We start from the raw sequence: 19,621 nt of genomic DNA on the forward strand, positions 1-19,621 counted from the left end.
CATTTCTGTGGCTGTAACTGCAAGAAACTCAAGATGCCACTGCAGTGGTGTCTACCAGCCAAAATTTGGGAATAACGTGGGTATCCGTCAGCGAGGGAAATAACAAAAAATCAGTAACACCCTGAAGGAACAGGGAAGTTGCATGAAAACATGTGTACCGTGATTCTACTGACAAAACTCTGAGAATGCACAGAACAGCTCTACGCGCTGTCTGTACACAGTGCTTTCACGTGAGTTTAAAATGTGAAGACAAGAAGGGAGACTGTGTGTCAGATTCAGGGTAGCAGCTGCCTCTGGTGGGAAAGAGGTAGTGGGTGGGATTGAGGAAGTTTTTAAAGGTGGCATTGGTTGGTTTCAACATGATCTGAGGCAAAGATACTCTGCGTTATTCTGGCGTGGTGGCTACTCAAGCGTTATCTCCAAGCTTGGATGCTGAATGTTCAATCATCTTTTATCCGTCCCTAAATTCAATTTCCTCCCAATTGAAAAAGGAAACACACAAACACAAATAGAAGCTGGCACTTTAGTGAATAACTCAGCAGCTCCTAATGAGCACACCACCAAACTGAATCAGGATAATTAGAACCCTCCTGTCATTTAGAAAGAGCTTCCCTAGTGGCTCAGATGGTTAAGAATCTGCCTACAATGAGGGAGACCCGGGTTGGATCCCTGGGTTGGGAAGATCCCTAGAGAAGGGAGTGGCAACCCAGTCATTCAGAAAGTGCTGGGACGGGCGGAGACCCTCCAGGGCCCTGAATTCTCCCCACACATTTAGTATGGAGTAGAGGACTGCTGTGGAGAAGGCAATGGCACCCCACTCCAGTGTTCTTGCCTGGAAAATCCCAGGGACGGGGGAGCCTGGTGGGCTGCCGTCTAGGGGGTCGCACAGAGACGGACATGACTGAAGTGAGTTAGCAGCAGCAGCAGCAGAGGACTGCTATAAAGAAAAGCCGATACATTTCCCTGAGGACCATTCGGATAAGGAAGGAAGACGAGAGAGATCCGTGTGCGCTGCCACCCAGGCTAGCTTTTCTGTGCTTTATGTCTGCCTATTTCTCTGAGAAGGCAGGCTGGCCCCAGAGCCTGGGCCAACTACAATAACCCTCTTGTGAGGGTCTACGCCATCAGTCCCACACTGGACGCACAAGGAACCTGGAGGCAGGTCTGAGGACCGAGCCACCAGCTCCAGGAAGGTGCCCAGGAGAGCTGACATCGCAGCATCTCAGATCACAGGTACACAGTGGGCAAGGACCTTCCAGCACCCCCCGCAGGCAGCCTCAGTCCACGGGGCGGACCTGGCAGGGAGGACCTGGAGAGCAGTCCCCGGGGGGAACGACAGGGCCAGACGTCCAGGCGGAGCACAGAACAGGCCTGAAGCCAAGTGCTCCCTGAATTTCAGGGCTTTGCTGCGCCCCCGTCCTAAGGCATGTGAGAACTGAACACACAGGAGAGGGCGGAGGCTCCCGGTTGCCAGAGCAGCGGCCCTGCAGGGCCTGCTACTCCGCAGAGAGCTTCACTGTGCCCCTGGCACCCAGGGATCATCCTGCTCCCTGGGGACCCTCGGGGCAAGGAGACCCCGAGACCCACTGGAGGATCTGACGAGGTTTTGGTCATCGGGCTGATCTGTGCACCATCCGCGCACACGGACACCGCAGGGGGTTCTCTCCCTGCCCCTCCTCACCTTCCCACTTTGGGAGGGATACAAACCAGGCCCACACCATGCTGGCCTCCGCCACCCGCTCAGAAATCGTGGTGGAAATCCCCAGTGAGAACGCAGACCTTCAAAAGACAGGAGAGCTCGGAACACTCTCCTTCTTCCATGAGCTCCCGCACTGTTAGCGCACCCGTTGCGCTGGGGCCCTTAGACGTCACAGCATCGCAAGCCTGGACATCTGGTCCTGTCCTCGACACCCGGATTTCTCCAGACGGTCCCTGCCCCTCCGTCCAGGAGTAGACGCGGCTGCTCCCTGGCCTGCAGACCCTCGAGCTCAGGAAACGCCAGCCACTGACCTGCAGTTTCTTCTTTACAAAGTCCCTGAGGACACGCACGGCTGCAGCCGCAGTGGTCTCCGCAGGCCTGGGTCGGGGTCCCTCGCCCTCCCCCGGGCGGGCCGGCCGGTCGTGGGCCATGGGGGCCGCTGATGCGAATGCACAGCCGCTTGGCAACCGAGACTGGCAAGGTGCCCGGGGAGGCCCCTGGAGTGATCAGGCTCCCTGGGGGTTTCCTTGCCTTTCAAAACACGCGCCTCCAGGACAACAGGCAGGAGAAAGGGCAGGGCGGCCTCGCTGCCCCGCGGGTACCCAGAGCCGCAGGCACAGGGAGCGGGCAGAGAGAGCCAGGGTGACGGGCCGGCCGGCCCACGTGATGCCGGCCCAGGCCGGTCCAGGCCGGACACTGCAGTCCTCAAGGGCGAGGCCACGAACACAGGGAGGGCGGGGTCCGGTCGGCAGCGCGCGGTCCCCACTTACAGGAGGCTGCGGGGACATCGCTGCAGTGCGCTCGGTGACCGGAGTCCAGCCGCAGACTCGGCACACAGCCCCCTCGGGACAGGGGCCGGCCCACGCCGCCTCCACTCTGCCTTCCGGCTCAGCCGGCTTCAGGGCCTGAGTCAGTGAGGACCGAGTAACAAGCACCCAGTTTGAGAGCTCAGACAGCAGACGTCCGCTCTCACGGGTTGGGCCCCGAAGTCCTCCCGGGCGCGTCTCTCCGGCCCCTCTCCTGGCCCCTCCCTCTGGTCCGCGCACGCCGGTCCTCTGCGCATGTCCGCGCCCGGTCACCTCTCCCATAAGGATGCGGCTCATAGGGATCAGGGCCCACCCTAATGAAGTCTCTGTCATCTACTGACGTCTGTGGAGGCCGCTTCTGCAAATACGGTCACATTCTGAGCCCCGGGGGGTCAGGGTCCTCACACGTGGACTTTGAGGACTCAGCTCGGCCCCGGCGAGGACAGGATCTGTGTGCTGGGTCTCTACAGGGCCGTGGTTCAGCAGGGCTGCGCGGGCAGCCTGCTCCAGCTACCTCGCCCTGGGGGCTCCTGGCCTGGCAGACGCTCTCAGTTCAGCTCAGTCCCTCAGTCCTGTCACCCGCCAGGCCTCCCTGTCCATCACCAACTCCCAGAGTTTACTCAAACTCATGTCCATCACATTGGTGATGCCACCCAACCATCTCATCCTCTGTCGTCCCCTTCTCCCGCCTTCAATCTTTCCCAGGCTCTCCCGCATGCCACTGTCTAGAATGACCTAACATCAGGTGGACATTACAATCCCTTGTCTCTGCAGAAGTGAGGACGCCCATGAGGTGACCGTCACTCACATCCCTCCCCTCCCCTCGCCGGGTCCCCTGTGGTCAGAACCCAAAGTCCACTCTGGGTCCCCATTGCTCCTGCCCAGCAGGGGATGCTCAGCACACACTCGAGCCATAAAGGACAGCCTGCAGCCGCCGCCTCAGGGCCCATCCCCACCAGGAGACAGAACCCAGATGCTGACAGCTTCCGAGCGTGTGCCGCCCTGAGTCCCCCGGGCGGAGCTTGGGAAGGACCCGCCTGGCCAGGCGCCAGGAGGGAGGTGAGTGTCTCTGAGCTCTGAATCTGAGGACGCCTGCATTTTCAATTCACGGGCCCCATAAATTTCTACTTCCTTTTGCTCAAGCCAGTTACAGTGGGTTTTGTATCAGTAGTGGATTCTAACAGCCAATTTGGGGGTTTTATGCAAAGCCAAACGAATGCACAGACTCCTGGAAACCCACAGAACAAGCAGAGTGTCCGCTGCTCTACAAAAAGAGTAGAACACACAGTCCTACGCAAGGAGCAAGGAGGGCCCTGAAAGCCAGAAGCCTGTCTTCTCTCGAAAAAGGGACCGCGAGGAGCAGAGGGCAGGACCTGGCAGGGTCTGGGCACATCACGGCCACCAGTTCTCTCCTGTGCAGTCAAAGGGCATTTAGTCTGTACCTGGGTGTTGATTTGTTAAAAATCTTGCTCAGAAGCCGTATCAATGTGCATTTACGAGAATCTAGATCAAATTGATGACTATCCGTTTAAATACTTTGCTTTTGTTTCATTGCTCAGTCACTCAGTCCTGTCTGACTCTTTGAGACCCCGTGGACTGTAGCCCGCCAGGCTCCTCTGTCCATGGGATTTCCCAGGCAAGAACACTGCAGTGGGTTTTCGTTTTATTCATACTTCTTAACAAGCTGTGACCCTCCAGACAGGACTAGCCTAGTAACCTGGGCAGTACAGTCACCACCTAAGGCCCCTCTGTTCATGGGATGCAGACTACCCCCGGGCACAGGCTCTGAGTGGTGGGTCTGACGCACACCCACTACGTTGAAAGAGAAACTCAAGCACAGACTGTCTTTGAAGACCTCAACCTCAGGTTCAAGAATGGCAGGAGACATTTAAGAAGACAATTTAGAATAAAGGGAGAGAAATCTTATTTTATGAAGCAGATAGCAAAACTGTAAGGAGATGGCTACTTCAAAAGCTAACACTGATTTAGAATACTGATGAGTTATCAAGTATTTAAATTAACTCAAGGACAGTGGGTCCACAGTGAGTGACATCACTGTAGAAGAGGATGATTCTTGGCCTTGAGCAGCGGTCCTCAACCTTTTTGGCACCAAGGACTGATTTGGAGGAAGACAACTTTTTCCAAGGACCAGGGTTGCAGGCAATGGTTTCAGGGTGATATCTAATGTTATCACTGATTTGACAGGAGGTACCAGTCCAGCCTGGAGGCTGGGAACCTCTGGCCTTGGGGATCACTTACTGTCTGTTGCGATTACCCACCCCCATATCCTCCCACAGCGGTGCGCTTGCGCTGGCTCATTTCTCGGTGAACTCTGGACCAGACGGCTGGATGCTCTTGGAGATGCTTTACTTGGGGGTTGCCGAGGCCCCACCCGTGACCCCGTAGTGAGTAGTACGTGTTCTGCTGGGAGCTACACATTTCCATCCGCTCACTGCACCTGGCCTACTTGCTCTGACACACGGGGCCCGTTCCTGAAGTTTGTTCCGAGGGTGTAGTCGCCGCAGAAGGCAGAAACAAGATGCTGTTTCCCTTGTACGTGGCACTAAAAGCAAACTCCTCTCCCCTGCAGTTATGCTATTTCTGTATCCTGTTTCTGAGCATCCTTTATCTAGGGTAAAGGGACTGACTCTCCTGCCAGACTGCAAGCTACTAAAGGTAAGCCCACCCATCTAGGGCTGCACCCTGAGCCCCCATCAGGTGCAAATCAAGAGCCCTGAAAATATTTATGATGGGGATGGACCATCATCCTCAGGAAAACCAAAGAGATGTCTTATGGTTTGTAGCAGGACTCTGCTGATCTTCTCAGTCCATTTCAAAGTAAATCTCTTGCAACTAAAACTTTAGTCAGAAAATAAATCTCTGTAAAGAACCTATAATACACCTGAAAATCTCTTATATTTTCCAGTGCAGGGGCCGTCTTAGTATCGATACTGTCCTGCAAGACAGAAAGTGGACCCGTGGTTCTTTCTACTCTGTTTTCAAAAAGCCACAAACGGGGTTTTAAGGGCTCAAAGCTGTCGGAGCCATACACTTGGGGAGAACTGGCAGTTTCTTCCCTGAGATTCCAGCTGCTGACACGCTTGACCCACTCTCCTCAATTTCTCTGCAGCTTCAATGTCTCTGCCATCAGTTTCTTGGGAACATAAGTTTTCATTGATACCATGGGAGAGAGGATCAATAAAGTGGTGAATGTTTCCTGAACACATTTTTCAGATCCCTCTCTCTCCTCTCATGCCCTCTCTTCTCTCATGCCCTCTCTCCTTGACATGGTCCATTTATATTTCTGCAGATGCTCTGTTACAATTCTAACAGCAAATGTTTGGGATTAGCTGTCTTCACATAATCTTTAATACAAACTGCTTTTGAAAACTCCTCTCTATTCATGGCTCTTAAATGTGGTGGAACTCTGTCGCAATTTTATGGTTTTAAAACAATACAATTACATTTCTCCCTGCTAATCTGAGCAAGTCAAAACTTTGTTGCTTACACTTTATGTCACCAAACAGCCATGTATGAGGCCATTGGAGGTTCCCTCTCATCCTGTATTAAACACAGAACGTCCTATTTGTATACAAAAATCACCATCTCTGGGTTGACTATTAACCATCCTTACACAGTGGTTTTTCTCATATTGTAAAAACACAAAACATATAGGCTCAGGTGGCTTTAATAATAAAGTCACATCACAGAATAGAAATAAATCACAGGGAAACAGATTAGCTGCTGTCAGTACGGGAGTTCATCTTGTCACTAGAAACCCACCTGGGCTGCTACTTACTTAGTCTGCGCTAATGTGATGTGTGGTTTTCACAGAGCGCCTATGATTATGACAGGCGGTGTGATTGTTAAACAGTCCTCAGTACCTACAAAACTGAGAAAATATCCAGGACTGTTTCCCGAGGGCTCTCAAGGGTTAAAACAGTGAAGCTGGATAAAGAAGATATGGTTTACACGCACGACAGAATATCACTCAGCCACGAAAAGGAGCGAAGCTGGGCCGTTTGCAGAGGTGTGGGTGCACCTGGAGACTGTCACGCAGCGTGAAGCGGGCCAGAGAGAGGAAGGCAGATACTGCACCGTATCTCATGGATGTGGAATCTGAAGACAGTCTTATGTACAGAGCAGAAAGACAGACCCAGACAGAGACAGAGACACAGACGGAGAACAAACCTCTGGATCCCCGGGGGTGGGGGGAGGGAGGGCAGGCAGGGTGAACTGGGGGCCCGGGGTTGCCATATACACACTATTGATAGTATAAAGGAGATAACTAATGAGTATGTCTAAAGTGGTAGTCGCTCAGTCGTGCCCAACTCTTGGCAACCCCGTGGACTGCAGCCCACCAGGCTCCTCTGTGTATGGGATTTTCCAGGCAAGGATACTGGAGTGGGGTGCCACGTCCTCCTCCAGGGGATCCTCCCAACCCAGGGATCGAACCCAGGTCCCCTGCACTGCAGGTGGATTCTTTACCAGCTGAGCCACCAGGGAGGCCCTAACTAACGAGAGCCTACTGTGCAGATCAGGACACTCCACTCTGCTCTGCGTGACCTAAATGGGAGGAAATCGAAAAAAGAGGGGATGTGTGTATACTGCGGCCACCGGATGCGAAGAGCTGACTCCCTGGAAAAGACCCTGATGCTGGGAAAGATTGAAGGCAGGAGGAGAAGGGGATGACAGGATGAGACGGTTGGATGGCATCACCGACTCGATGGACATGAGTTTGAGTAAACTCCAGGAGTTGGTGATGGACAGGGAAGCCTGGCGTGCTGCAGTCCATGGGGTCGCAAAGAGTCAGACACGACTGAGCGACTGAACTGAACTGAATGTGCACACGTATAGCTGATTCACTTTGCTGTACAGTAGAGACTAACACAACATTGTAAGGCAACTATATTCCAATAAAAGAGTTTAAAAAAAAGCAACCCCACAGAGGGAGTGGACCCTGGGTGTGCTGGTTTGCATACAGGAAGTACCCTCCTGAGTAAGTGATATGGAATTAGCATTGTAAGGCAACTATATTCCAATAAAAGAGTTTTAAAAAAAGCAACCCCACAGAGGGAGTGGACCCTGGGTGTGCTGGTTTGCATACAGGAAGTACCCTCCTGAGTAAGTGATATGGAATTAGCATTAGCTAGCTCAGAGCATGGTCACGCCTCCAGCGGCCCTGCTGAGCCCGCCCACCGTGGGATAAAGTGCAGAGCTCCGGGTGGGTGTCTGCAGCGTCCCGTCCAGCCCCAGCTCTGCCACTAGCCCATCTTACGATCTTCGACATGTCAGCATCTCAGACCCTTGGGCTCTTCATCTAAAAGATGACGGATACTGTCTGTGTGGTCTCTAAGACCTCTTCCAGCGCCCAAATGTTATGACTCCCTCCTTGTAACCTGTAATATAGAGAATCTGCATTCCTGTACTTGTCAAGGAACCCAAATTAAATCCTAATGAAACTTATGGATTTCCTACCCAAAGTTACAGAGAACTGAGCTATGACACCCAGACACCTTCCAACATTCCTGCCCAGGGCAGCTCTCAGAGGGCTGTTCACCAAGACCACACAAGCAGACTCTGGATGGAAGTGATTTTCGGCTTTGTATTTTGGTCTGACCACCTCCGCTTGCAGTCCACAGCATCACAAAAGGCATCAGTGAGAAACGCACTGCACTTAACAGAGGCTGCCCTAGGGTATACTGCTCACTGCTCCGATGTGGTGCCCGCTTTAGGAGGACCTGCGGGAGACTTCTCTCTGGGCTCAGCGACAGAAAGAAAAGTGTCTGTCTGAACAACAGGGCAAGGGCTTTTGTCTGTGGTTTGAGCTCACACCGAGCCCACCCCCTGGGCAGCCAGCAAGCTCTAGCTGGCCACCAGCCTGCCTTGCCTTCCGACCTCACCTCTGCCTTCACATCCAGTTTCTACCTTCTTTTCTTTGCCTCCGTATCGGGACTTACTCATTTTTAAATCTCATATTGAATATATTTGCCAACCTTATTGACGTCTTCTGGAATAAGAAGGGGTATCAAGAAGGGAATACTCCCAGAAATGTGAGGTTCAGAGCAAAAGCCCACAAAGGAATGACAACGAGGCCGTCGCAGACCTACGGGCTGGAGCCGGCGAGGGGCTGCGACCACGGGCTGCGGCTTTCACGTGTGGATCTGTCCCGGCTTCTGAAAGTGGACCCGTGCCTGGTTCCCTAAGGCCTCAGTTCTCTCAACTCCAAAAGTAGGAGGAGACGACTTTCATTCCCAGTGTAAAATCACTAGAAATATTCTTTTAGGAGTGACTTTAAAGTGAAACATACGTTTTCATGCATTTGGAGCTACAAATAAAAACATTTATCAATAGCAAATTTGCGTATAATGCATAGGCAGACTAAAACAAGAGAATCAGAATATTTCTTGCCCAAATTAAACGAAGTTATATGCACATTGTTGGAAACTCACAGATTCTCTTCAAAAAAGTGCTATGACTCACAGTCCTAATATCTCTGCTATGTCGGTGATTTATAAAACCTTTTTGTAAAGGCAGTATGTGAGATACAATTGAAAGCAACCTCTCTAAGAAGTCCAAGGGACAGACTGCAGGAGCCGTTCTGCGCGGCTGGTTTGGACTGCAGTCTGATGCATGCTTGTCACACATGACTATTGTGTTTGCATTATTGCACTTTAAAATGGGCGAGCTCGGCAGGGGGCAGGAGGACTGGGGAGTCATTTAAAGGGGACAGAGTTTCAGTCTGGGGAGATGAAAGCCTTCTGGAGATCGGCAGCGGTAATGACTGCACAGCGAAGTGAAGGGAACACGCAGTGCTGCGCAAAGTGCTTAGAATGGTAAGCCGGTCACGTGTGCGCGTGCGCGTTAGTCGCTCAGTCCTATACGACTCTCTGCAACCCCACGGACGGTAGCCCGCCGGCTCCTCCGTCCATGAGATTCTCCCATGGGTTAACATTCCCTTCTCCAGGGGGTCTTCCCGACCCAAGGATCGAACCCAGACCTCCTGAATTGCAGGCAGATTTTTTTTTTACTGTCTGAACCATTAGGGAAGCTCTATGTTATACATATTTTACTACAACTTTTAACAGTTCTAAAAAAAAAAAGTTTTAAGAGCAAACTGCTAAATCTGATTCTCTTCACCTAAACTTTACCTTCAGTCACAGCCGCGATAAGCAGCAGCAACTTTGGCACATTTCTTCCCCTTCATTCCTAAAACTGCAGGAAAATGACTGAGCGCCCCGCTCCCGCTGACTGTGAACCTACACTGAAGCGCGATGCCGAGTCCATTCTGGCTGTGACACGACCTCAGAAACAGGACGAACTGAAAACGAACGGCAACAGCTTTCACTCCAGCTTCTGACCTGCTCTTTGCGTCCACCCGTGACCTGTGACCCTTTCACAGAATTTCACTCTGTCCCAGAAAACAGCCAACTTGCCCTTTCCCGGCCAAAATCTGTCACCGTAGCGGGTTCCCAGCAGCAAGCAGAAAACGCTGGTTCTCTCCTGGAACTGGAACCCGGCCCGTTCCAGCGCGAGGGCTCGCCTACCTTTCCGAGAACCAGTTTCTGCAGCTTCCGGCGCGGCTGCCCGAGCATCCTCTGTCCCGCGTCCGGGGCCATCGCGCGCCGCGCAGCCCGGCCACCGCCTCCTCCCGCGGCTCTCGGGACCACGCCCCCCGCGGGGCGGGCCGGGCTCCGGCAGGCCGGCGGCGGTCGCCGCACTCACCCACCGCGGGAGGGGCGCGGGGACCAGCGCCGGCCGCGCGGTCAGTCCCCGCAGAGTCGCTCCAGCAGGCGGTGCGCGGGATCCGGCCAGAGTCCACGTGGACCGAGTCAAGTGTCCAACACTGTCTTAAGAGTCAGAGGAGCCCCGAGGGCGGGCTGTGACCCTCCCCGCAGCACACCTGCCGCCCCCCACCCCCGGCCGTCGGTCATTTACTCTGAGAGGGGAGACATGCGGGGCGCTAGGGGGCTAGAAACGATGCCTTCTCTTTTCAGGTGCCCAGGTCAACTACACGCGCTGATTATGCAAGGATCACCTTATCCGGTTTTAGTCCTTTGAGTAATCCTTACACGCACGCGCACACACGCGCACACGTGCACACACACACTCGCGTATGTGCCGCTGCAGCTCCACAGGTGCACACTCTCCCGTGCACACCCACTTCCTCCCCACCTACTGCAGGCCAGCTCGAGGGCGGCCCGTCTGAGAATCAGGGAAACCTGCTCTCTGTCTTTTCGAACTGAGTCCCCAGCTTCCCCCGAAGAATCAGCGTTTGTGGCTGGCGTCAGGCTTTGCCTTGGTGCGGCCAGAAGCATGCCCAGTCCAACTTCAGAGCCACCTTGGAGGGCAGGGCAGCTGGTCAGAGGTGCACCTTTGTGGGTGAAGAGTTTCCTTTTTGAGCTTCTTTTTAATACATGAACAGGCTCCTCCTCTGAAGACCTAAACATGCGATATGAAAAAACCCACCAACTAACAAATAGCTTTTTTTAAAGTCAAGTGTTAGTCACTCAGTTGTGTCCGACTCTTTGGGACCCCGTGGACGGCAGCCCACCAGGCTTCTCTGTCCATGGGGTTTTTCAGGCAAGGATACTGGAGTGGGTTGCCATTTCCTTCTGCAGGGGATCTTCCTGACTCAGGGATAGAACCCAGGTCTCCTGCATTGCAGGCAGAGTCTTTACCATCTGAGCCAGCAGGGAAGCTCTATGTGATGGATAACAGACGTCATGGCTAAGGATGGGGACATGGAAATCTATTGGTAAAAAATTATAGGGCATGAAAAGAAGGAATCAAAGACAACAAGGAAATTCAAGACTGAAATGGACCAAAACTGACCTGTTTGGGACAGCCCACATGATATGGTCCTGCCCATCTCTTCCCGCCTCTAAAATGCTAAGCATGTCTTTTCCAATAAATGAAAATAGTTGAAGTACAGTTGCTATTTCTCAGGAAGTTACTATTCCAGAAAAATGTGGTTTTCCAAAACAATTTTGTGTTCATTTCACGGCTTCTGGAGCTGAATGTTCTTTTTCTTGAATAAATTAACATGCATTTATCCATGTAAATGTCATATTTATGTGTAACTGTGCAGAAGTGTATATACACATACATATTTACTTCAGATAAACAACAGAGAAGAGAGTTTTGGAAGAGTAACCACTAGGTCAGCCCTCTGGAGGGGCATTCTAAGGTGTAATATTTACTAGTCATACCTTCCATTAGAAAAACTATTGGGAACTGATAAAACAGGATTTCTAAAAAGGAGCGGCACACACCCGCCGTGATGTGTGAATCTTTCCTATTCTGGAGCCGCTGGCAATCCATGCAGTCTAAGGGGGAAAAATCACATATTGAGCTGTTACTTTGGGAACAAAGCAGGGTTTGTTTCATAAGCCAATCACGGCAACAGAGGAGAAGGCCTCTTTTTAAAATTCAATCACTGGTTTGCTCCTGAACATGGGCATAAAATAGGGAAATTAATAGAAACTGGTGTTCTTCCTATTCTCACCAAATTTCTTGTCTCTTATTTTTATTGGACTAGGCAACCCCTCACATTTCAGTCTTGAATTCTCCTTTTGTCAAATCACCAGAAATTTAAAAGAAATCTAGTGTGTTCCTTTTCCCTAAAATCAATCCACATCTCACCCCTTGGAAAAGCCCTGGATCTTGACAGCTACTTGCCATCGCTCACAGGAACGAGCGATCTCTCTTGGGAGCTACAAGAAAGTGAAGTTACTCTTCACTAACAGAAGACCCAGCTCACACCTCTGAGAAGACCCAACGCCCAGCCCTGGCCCTGGTGGCGGCCGCTGTGGCCCCCCAAGAACAGGGGAAAGAGAAGTTTACAGGTCGTCAAACCCTCCTCCCTGGTGTTTGGGGATGGTGAAGGAGGAAATTAAACCTGGACTCTCTGGCCCTTCATTAACATTTTGTTTCGATGTTTGTAATAGTCCTTTGCTTTCTAACATCCAGGCTTGACTGGAACTTAGAAATTGTTACCGAATTTTTGTGTGGGGGTGTGTGAGGCTCCAGTGTTATCTCAAACATATGGGGCTACAACTGGAAAGCTAATTTTCAGTGTCTGCATCCTATCCAAGCCCTCGAAAAAGATGCTTATCTCACATGAGAGTGTTTTCAGCATAGCCAGCATCAGGGTCACCTGGGTGTGGTTATCTGGAGAAAGAAAAGTGAGCTCATTTGGGGCACAGACACGTTCTCAGATTATTTTCTGTGCAGAATAAGATAAAAGGCTTAAGAAATGTGTGAACATCTGCTTCTAAGGGGTCATCCAGCTGGTGTACTACCTGAACGTAGACACCCCATGAGTTAAACAAGAAGCATCTCAGCAGCATGAAAATCAGCCACCGAAGCTCCTCCACGCCGGACGTGTGCTCAGCTGCCCAGTCGTGCCCGACTCTGCGATCCCCTGGACTGTAGCCTCCAGGCTCCTCTGTCCATGGGATTTTCCAGGCAAGAGTACTGCAGTGGGTTGCCACGCCCTCCTCCAGGGGAGCTTCCCGACCCAGGGATCAAATCCGCGTCTCCTAAGTCTCCTGTGCTGGCAGGCGGGTTCTAGCGCCACCCGGGAAGCCACCAAGGGTGACAAGGTGACTGCTCAGCTCCTGGTCTGGTCGTTGATTATGCGAAGCATGAGGTCCGCCTTGGCTCTCCTGGGAGGAGTCAAGCCCAGGTTAGATGAAGTCAAGCCACGCGGGGCAGGGAGACAGCCCAATGAGAAAATGCCATCTTTCCTGCACCACACTTTCCCTGAAACGCCGGACACAGGGCGCTTGTGGACAAGCCTCACTCCCTGTCGTCTCTGGGGGCGGTGTGCCCAGCTTCTGAGAGAGAGAGAGAGAGAAGGGGACAGGAGGAAGGAAGCCGAGGGCCTGTCTAAACTCTCCCCACCTGAAACCATCAGGCTTTTCCTGACAGTATTTTGGGGTATCCCAACTGCCATTCAATTCAAACTTCCACGGAAATTAGAAGGTAATTATCTCAGGCTTAGCCCTCTGGAAATACGCTTGACCTGTGGCTCAGTCACGGTCGTGTTAGATCCAGTGGCTTGTGTCAATAAAAAGCTTTCACTGTTGATAGAATTTCACCGCAGGTTTATGGAAGTACGTGAACTGAATGTTGTCACGGTGACTGTGGCAATGAATTGCCTTTTATTTTGGGCCATGGAAGATTGTCACGACAGTCTTGGCTTACTCATCTTCCAAACACATTCTTAAAAGAAATTATTTTGAAAAAGAGCTGTCACTGTTTGCTGGTCCCTGCTTGAAAGGAATTGTCAGACGGGCCTCTGTCTTCCAGCAGGAGAGCCAAAATGCGAGGACGATCAGGCCCAGGGAAAAAAACACCACCAGCACCTCTACAGAGCAGCCATTTCCTGTTTCAGTGGCACCGTAATGCCAGCTTTGCAGCATTAGGCCCTGTCTTCCTCCGTAGAACCTGGAATTCTACTCCTCTGGGGCCCCGTGGGGTCAGACAGACCATCTCAGAGCTGAAGTGTCCGAAAGCATCAGATGTGTCCAGCTCACGACCAGCGGGTGCTTGGAGCCGGGGGCGGGTGTTGGGTGATGGTCTTGCACCACGGGATCAAATTGGGGCCGCAGGGCTCCCTCAGCACCCCAGCTGGAAGGTCATTATATTTTGAAAAACGCAGTGGAAACCCTCGGTCGTGAATGAGCCCCTTCTAATAACATGGGGGAAAAGTCTGTGGGAAGAACCTGGAGAGCACAGGCGACAAGTCCATCCATGTCCTCATGAGTGTAGATGCGTGCGTGCTACACGCGTGTATAGTATACACTACATTTGTGTGTGTTTATATGTATGTATAAACATGTATAAGGGAGAAAAATCTGCTGAGATGATCTGACGGTTTATCTCCGATAAAGGATGACAGTCCCATCATTTCAGCAGCTGCCCAGTCGGGTGACCTGGCCTAACCAAGGTCACATTCACCGAGTGGCCAGGTGGGGCATGGGGAGGGCCTCGGCCCAGGCCTGCGGGCTCCTGGTCTGCCCTCTTTTGATCCCAGTACACGATCACCCTCCTAGTCAAAGTCAGTGCTTTTGCAGATGGTATGCTGCTAAGTCACTTCAGTCATGCCCGACTCTGTGTGACCCCAGAGACGGCAGCCCACCAGGCTCCCCCGTCCCTGGGATTCTCCAGGCAAGAACGCTGGAGTGGGTTGCCATCTCCTTCTCCAATGCATGAAAGTGAAAAGCGAAAGGGAAGTTGCTCAGTCGTGTCTGACCCCTAGCATGGACTGCAGCCCACCAGGCTCCTCCATCCATGGGATTTTCCAGGCAAGAGCACTGGAGTGGGGCGCCCCTGCCTTCTCCGGTTGCAGACGGTATAAAAGACGGTAACCGCGTTCTCAGGGGGCAGACAGCCCTAAGTGAAGTCACGTGAGAAGGATCCCAGTACGAGGGCGGCATTATATCTACGAGAAAGGAGCATGGAGGCCTCGTCCTGTGGAAGGGGTGGGGGTGCTGGCACCGTGAAGCCTGGGGCATCCCTAGACCAGCCGGCCATGTTCCCAGGCAGTGGGCCGCAGAGAGCCGGGGACACCTCCCGGGTGGGGCTGGGCAGCCAAGCAGCTCCCGCTCTGACACTGTTAATCCCCCCTCGTGGAGATGAAACGGCACTCCTGACTGCATCTTTAGGTCCTGGCTGGGAGCGGACATGTTAACATGGAGTCTCACATGAAGCCAACAGATGATAGGAATAGTAATAAAAAACAGTAGCTTTCTTTAACACTTTGTAGATTACAAAAGCCACAGTTTCCCATGGTTTAGGAGATGCTGCCCTAAACTGCAGTAGAAGGCGCGAGACGGCGAGCTGGAGCTTATAAGGAGAGCTGAGAGCTTTCCGTTTGCTCGGAGGACACAGGACTACCCTCCTGTCGCACGCCAGAGCGAAGGGCTCGCTCCCTTCTGCCTTCAGTCCCTCGTCTAGGAGAGCAGCGAGGACAGGAAGCAGCAGTGGCCCCGGGGAACTGGCTGGCCAAGGGCAGGTGCTCAGCTCTGATATGCGGAGGGAGCAAGTGGGAAGGGAGGGTGCTGGCCGTCACCTCGGCCTGTTAAAAATAGAGCGCTTCCTGCTTCCCCGGCTCCTGGAGGTCAGTGTCACAGGGGCCATGGTTATGACTGAGACGTTTACAAGGTGAGCTACAAACGTCAAACAAATCTCAGACCCTTTGGGTGTCTTGGGTGTATAATTATGGTGACATCTCTTATGCTGCATTGCAAATAGCGATGACTTGTCAGTTAATGAATTGACTACTTCTTTTCATGCTACTTGTCACTACAGGCCATTAAGTGCCCCCTTCGGTTGGTGAAATTATCTAAGACATTCAGTTCAGTTCAGTCGCTCAGTCGTGTCTGACTCTTTGAGACCCCATGAATCAGAGCACGCCAGGCCTCCCTGTCCATCACCAACTCCCAGAGTCTGCTCAAACTCATGTCCATTGAGTCAGTGATGCCATCCAACCATCTCATGCTCTGTCCTCCCCTTCTCCTCCTGCCCCCAATCCCTCTCAGCATCAGGGTCTTTCCCAATGAGTCAGCTCTTCTCATGAGGTGGCCAAAGTATTGGAGTTTCAGCTTCAACATCAGTCCTTACAATGAACACCCAAGACTGATCTCCTTTAGGATGGACTGGTTGGACCTCCTTGGAGTCCAAAGGACTCTCAAGATTGTTCTCCAACACCACAGTTCAAAAGCATCAATTCTTCGGCGCTCAGCCTTCTTCACAGTCCAACTCTCACATCCATACATGACCACTGGAAAAACCATAGCCTTGACTAGATGGACCTTTGTTGGCAAAGTATTGTGTCTGCTTTTTAATATGCCATCTAGGTTGGCCATAACTTTCCTTCCAAGGAGTAAGCGTCTTTAAATTTCATGGCTACAATCACCATCTGCAGTGATTTTGGAGCCCCAAAAAATAAAGTCTGACACTGTTTCCACTGTTTCCCCATCTATTTCCCATGAAGTGATAGGACTAGATACCATGATCTTAGTTTTCTGAATCTAAGACATTAGAGTTATCCATCTGTTATTAAATTCCAGACATCTGTAATATAATCACCCAATGATTATAGTTATTTTAATATTTTAGGATGACTTGAGCCTTAACTATTTCTTAAAATATGATTATTGCTTAGTAGCTTAGATTTCTTTAGAAATTACAGAAAAGTAAGAACCAAAAAAAATCACCTTGGATCCTAGAACTTAATGAAAATCTCTAAGAATTTTGGGATTTTTTTTTTTTCCTATAAATTTTTTCTGTTTTGGCTGGGGAGAGAGAAGTAAGCTATGCTAAAACTTGGGGTTAGCTTTTTCCCCTAGGGTTAATGCTTAATTTTTCTCCAGATACCCCAAAAGGAAATTTACAGTTATGACCTCGATCGAAGGATTTTCTTAGCTCCACATTGGCCTCTGAGTAGTTGCCACTGAAGTACTACACGCAGATTGGGAAAGACCAACAATTACAGAAATGTAGGCATGAGACTGTATTTGACTCAAGAACGGAGTGGAGACAAGTGCAGAGGTCGCACTGTGCTGCCTTTTAGATGCAGGCATCTCCCCTGCTGTTCCAGAACCTTCCCTAGGTACCCTACGGGCCTCGACAGGCAGATGTCTGCACCCACTCTGCAGTCCAGGCCTGCCTTCCTTATCTGCCCCAGGTCTGCTGGTGGGCAGGGGAGATAACCCCGGCCCCACACAGATGTCCACACATCCACTGTGGCCGGAATGAGTGAAAAGCCTTAACCAGGAGCTAAGTTAGTGGAGGTGGGGGTGGCTCAGCTCCACAGGAGAACTTCTGCCCCTGAAAACAGACTGAAAACCCAGATTTCCGCTTTCGATCCCCTCTGCCCCACCTATCTGTTAGTGTCACCCGTCACCTTCACCTTTGGAGAAGGCAATGGCACCCCACTCCAGCACTCTTGCCTGGAAAATCCTCATGGAAAAGTCCATGAGGTCGCTAAGAGTCGGACACGACTGAGTGATTTCACTTTGACTTTTCACTTTCATGCATTGGAGAAGGAAATAGCACCCCACTCCAGTATTCTTGCCTCGAGAATCCCAGGCATGGGGGAGCCTGGTGGGCTGCCATCTATGGGGTTGCACAGAGTCGGACACGACTGAAGCGACTTAGCAGCTTCAGTAGCAGCACCTTCACCTTATCAACACCATCAACAAGATGCAAAGAACTTTACCAAGTGCCTCAGTATTCAAGGCTGCTGCTGCTAAGTCGCTTCAGTCGTGTCCAACTCTGTGCGACCCCATAGACAGCAGCCCACCAGGCTTCCCTGTCCCTGGGATTCTCTAGGCAAGAACACTGGAGTGGGTTGCCATTTCCTTCTGCAATGCACGAAAGTGAAAAGTGAAAGTGAAGTCACTCAGTCGTGTGGGACTAGTAGCTACCTCATGGACTGAAGCTCCTCTGTCCATGGGATTCTCCCATGGAGTGGGGTGCCATTGTCTTCTCCCAGGATTCAAGGCAGAGGCAAGGAAAGATTGATGAAAAAGTCAAACAGAACAAAAATCACCCTTATTCCAAGGCTTCAAACCCTCAGAGGATCCACCTGGTCCCGGATGAGCAGATCCAAGCATGGTTACACAAGGCAAGATGGAGAAGAGAAGCCAGCTCGGGCTCCTCCTTCAAGCTCCAGTCCAGAGCAGGTTTCGGGACTCGCTGGGGGCCGCCTGCCCCACTGCGGTCTCTCGGGCGGTCCCGCTAGCCAGCAACTCCGGAAAAGACAGCGGCCGGGTTAATGCCAACCAGTGTTCACCGAACAGCCGCAGAGTCCCGCGCACACCAGGAGCGCTTTGAAAAGTTCCTTTTCAGAGGATTAAGGGTGAGTCATCCCCTTATTTAATTCATTTAATGTGGAGGTATCTGACAAAAGAATGGATTGTTTCTCAGATTATTAAGAATCAACACAAAATAGATACGACACCCACGCCCCTTGCAGTCCGGCCGCTGGCGGAGGTGCGCGCGGGGCGCCGTTTGCCCCCGCCTCGCCCTCCGCCGTCAGCCTCGTCTTCCCCCCAGACTCGCCTGGCCTCACGTCCCGCCCGGTGCCCCCGGAGAGGCCTCGCTCCTCAGCTGCAACAGCAGGGCACCTGTCAGAGCCGTTGCTTCTCTTTATTTGTAAAGTTCCCCTGAATCAGGGGCTCACTGAACAGCGCCACTGTCTGAAAAGGGCATTTGGTTCATTCCAAAGCAATGGAAAAAAAAAAAAACAGGAAGAAGAGGGAAGGACCCCAGACAGCTGTTGCAGGGGCAGAAGCCGCTCTAAACAAGCTGCCCTTCTGTCCGGTGAAGGGTGAGTGCTGGCGGAAAGAAGCCTCCCCACCCCGGAATTTTAACCTCCTCTGTCTTCTCTTTTTAAATTGCTTCTTATAATCCTCTTGTCAATGCAGGAGACAGGGGTTCAGTTTCTGGGCCAGGAAGATTCCACGTGTCTCTGGACAATGAAGCCCGAGCCCCACAGCTACTAAGTCTGTGCTTAGTAGAGCCCGGAGCCACAACCAGTGAGTCCCGCATGCCTGGAGCCCGGGAGTCCCACACACCTAGAAGCTGAGAGCCGCGCACACCTGGAACCCTAGAACCCTGCACACCTGGAGCCAGTGAGTCCCGCACACTTGGAACCCGGGAGTCCCTCACACCTAGACAGAACCCGGGAGTCCCGCACACCTGGAGCCTGGGAGTCCCACACAGCTGGAACCCGGGAGTCCTGCACACCTAGACAGAACCCAGGAGTCCCACACACCTAGAAGCTGAGAGCCCCGCACACCTAGAACCCGGGAGGCCCGCACACCTGGAACCAGTGAGTCCCGCACACCTGGAACCCTAGAGCCCTGCACACCTAGACAGAACCCAGGAGTCCCACACACCTAGAAGCTGAGAGCCCCGCACACCTCGGGCCCTGCTCCCCGACAGAGGTCAGCGCAGTGAGAAGCCGGTGCCCCGCAGCTGGAGAGCAGCCCCCCTCGTCGTAACTAGAGAAACAAACAGCCAGGAAGACCCAGCTCGGCCAAAACTAAATCAATGAAGAGCTTCCTATGCAATCAAATGAAGAGTGAAACCGTAATAG

The 19,621-nt window shown here is 52.1% G+C and overlaps 1 protein-coding gene across 3 annotated transcripts in view; it reads right to left on the minus strand.

Annotated features, from left to right (window-relative positions):
- Positions 1-19,621, minus strand: part of RPS6KA2 (ribosomal protein S6 kinase A2) — a 334,483-nt gene that overhangs the window by 258,463 nt on the left and 56,399 nt on the right. The window contains exon 1 of one of the 3 annotated variants that reach the window (XM_069599349.1): positions 10,053-10,173. The exons of the other annotated variants lie outside the window; for them this stretch is intronic. Within the exon in view, the coding sequence (XP_069455450.1) occupies positions 10,053-10,124 (72 nt within the window). The 5' untranslated portion in view covers positions 10,125-10,173. Of the gene's footprint in view, positions 1-10,052; positions 10,174-19,621 lie in introns of those variants that run through there. 3 annotated transcript variants of the gene reach the window in all.

The sequence above is a fragment of the Ovis canadensis genome, chromosome 8 (genome assembly GCF_042477335.2).
Source record: "Ovis canadensis isolate MfBH-ARS-UI-01 breed Bighorn chromosome 8, ARS-UI_OviCan_v2, whole genome shotgun sequence".
Classification (NCBI taxonomy): domain Eukaryota; kingdom Metazoa; phylum Chordata; class Mammalia; order Artiodactyla; family Bovidae; genus Ovis; species Ovis canadensis.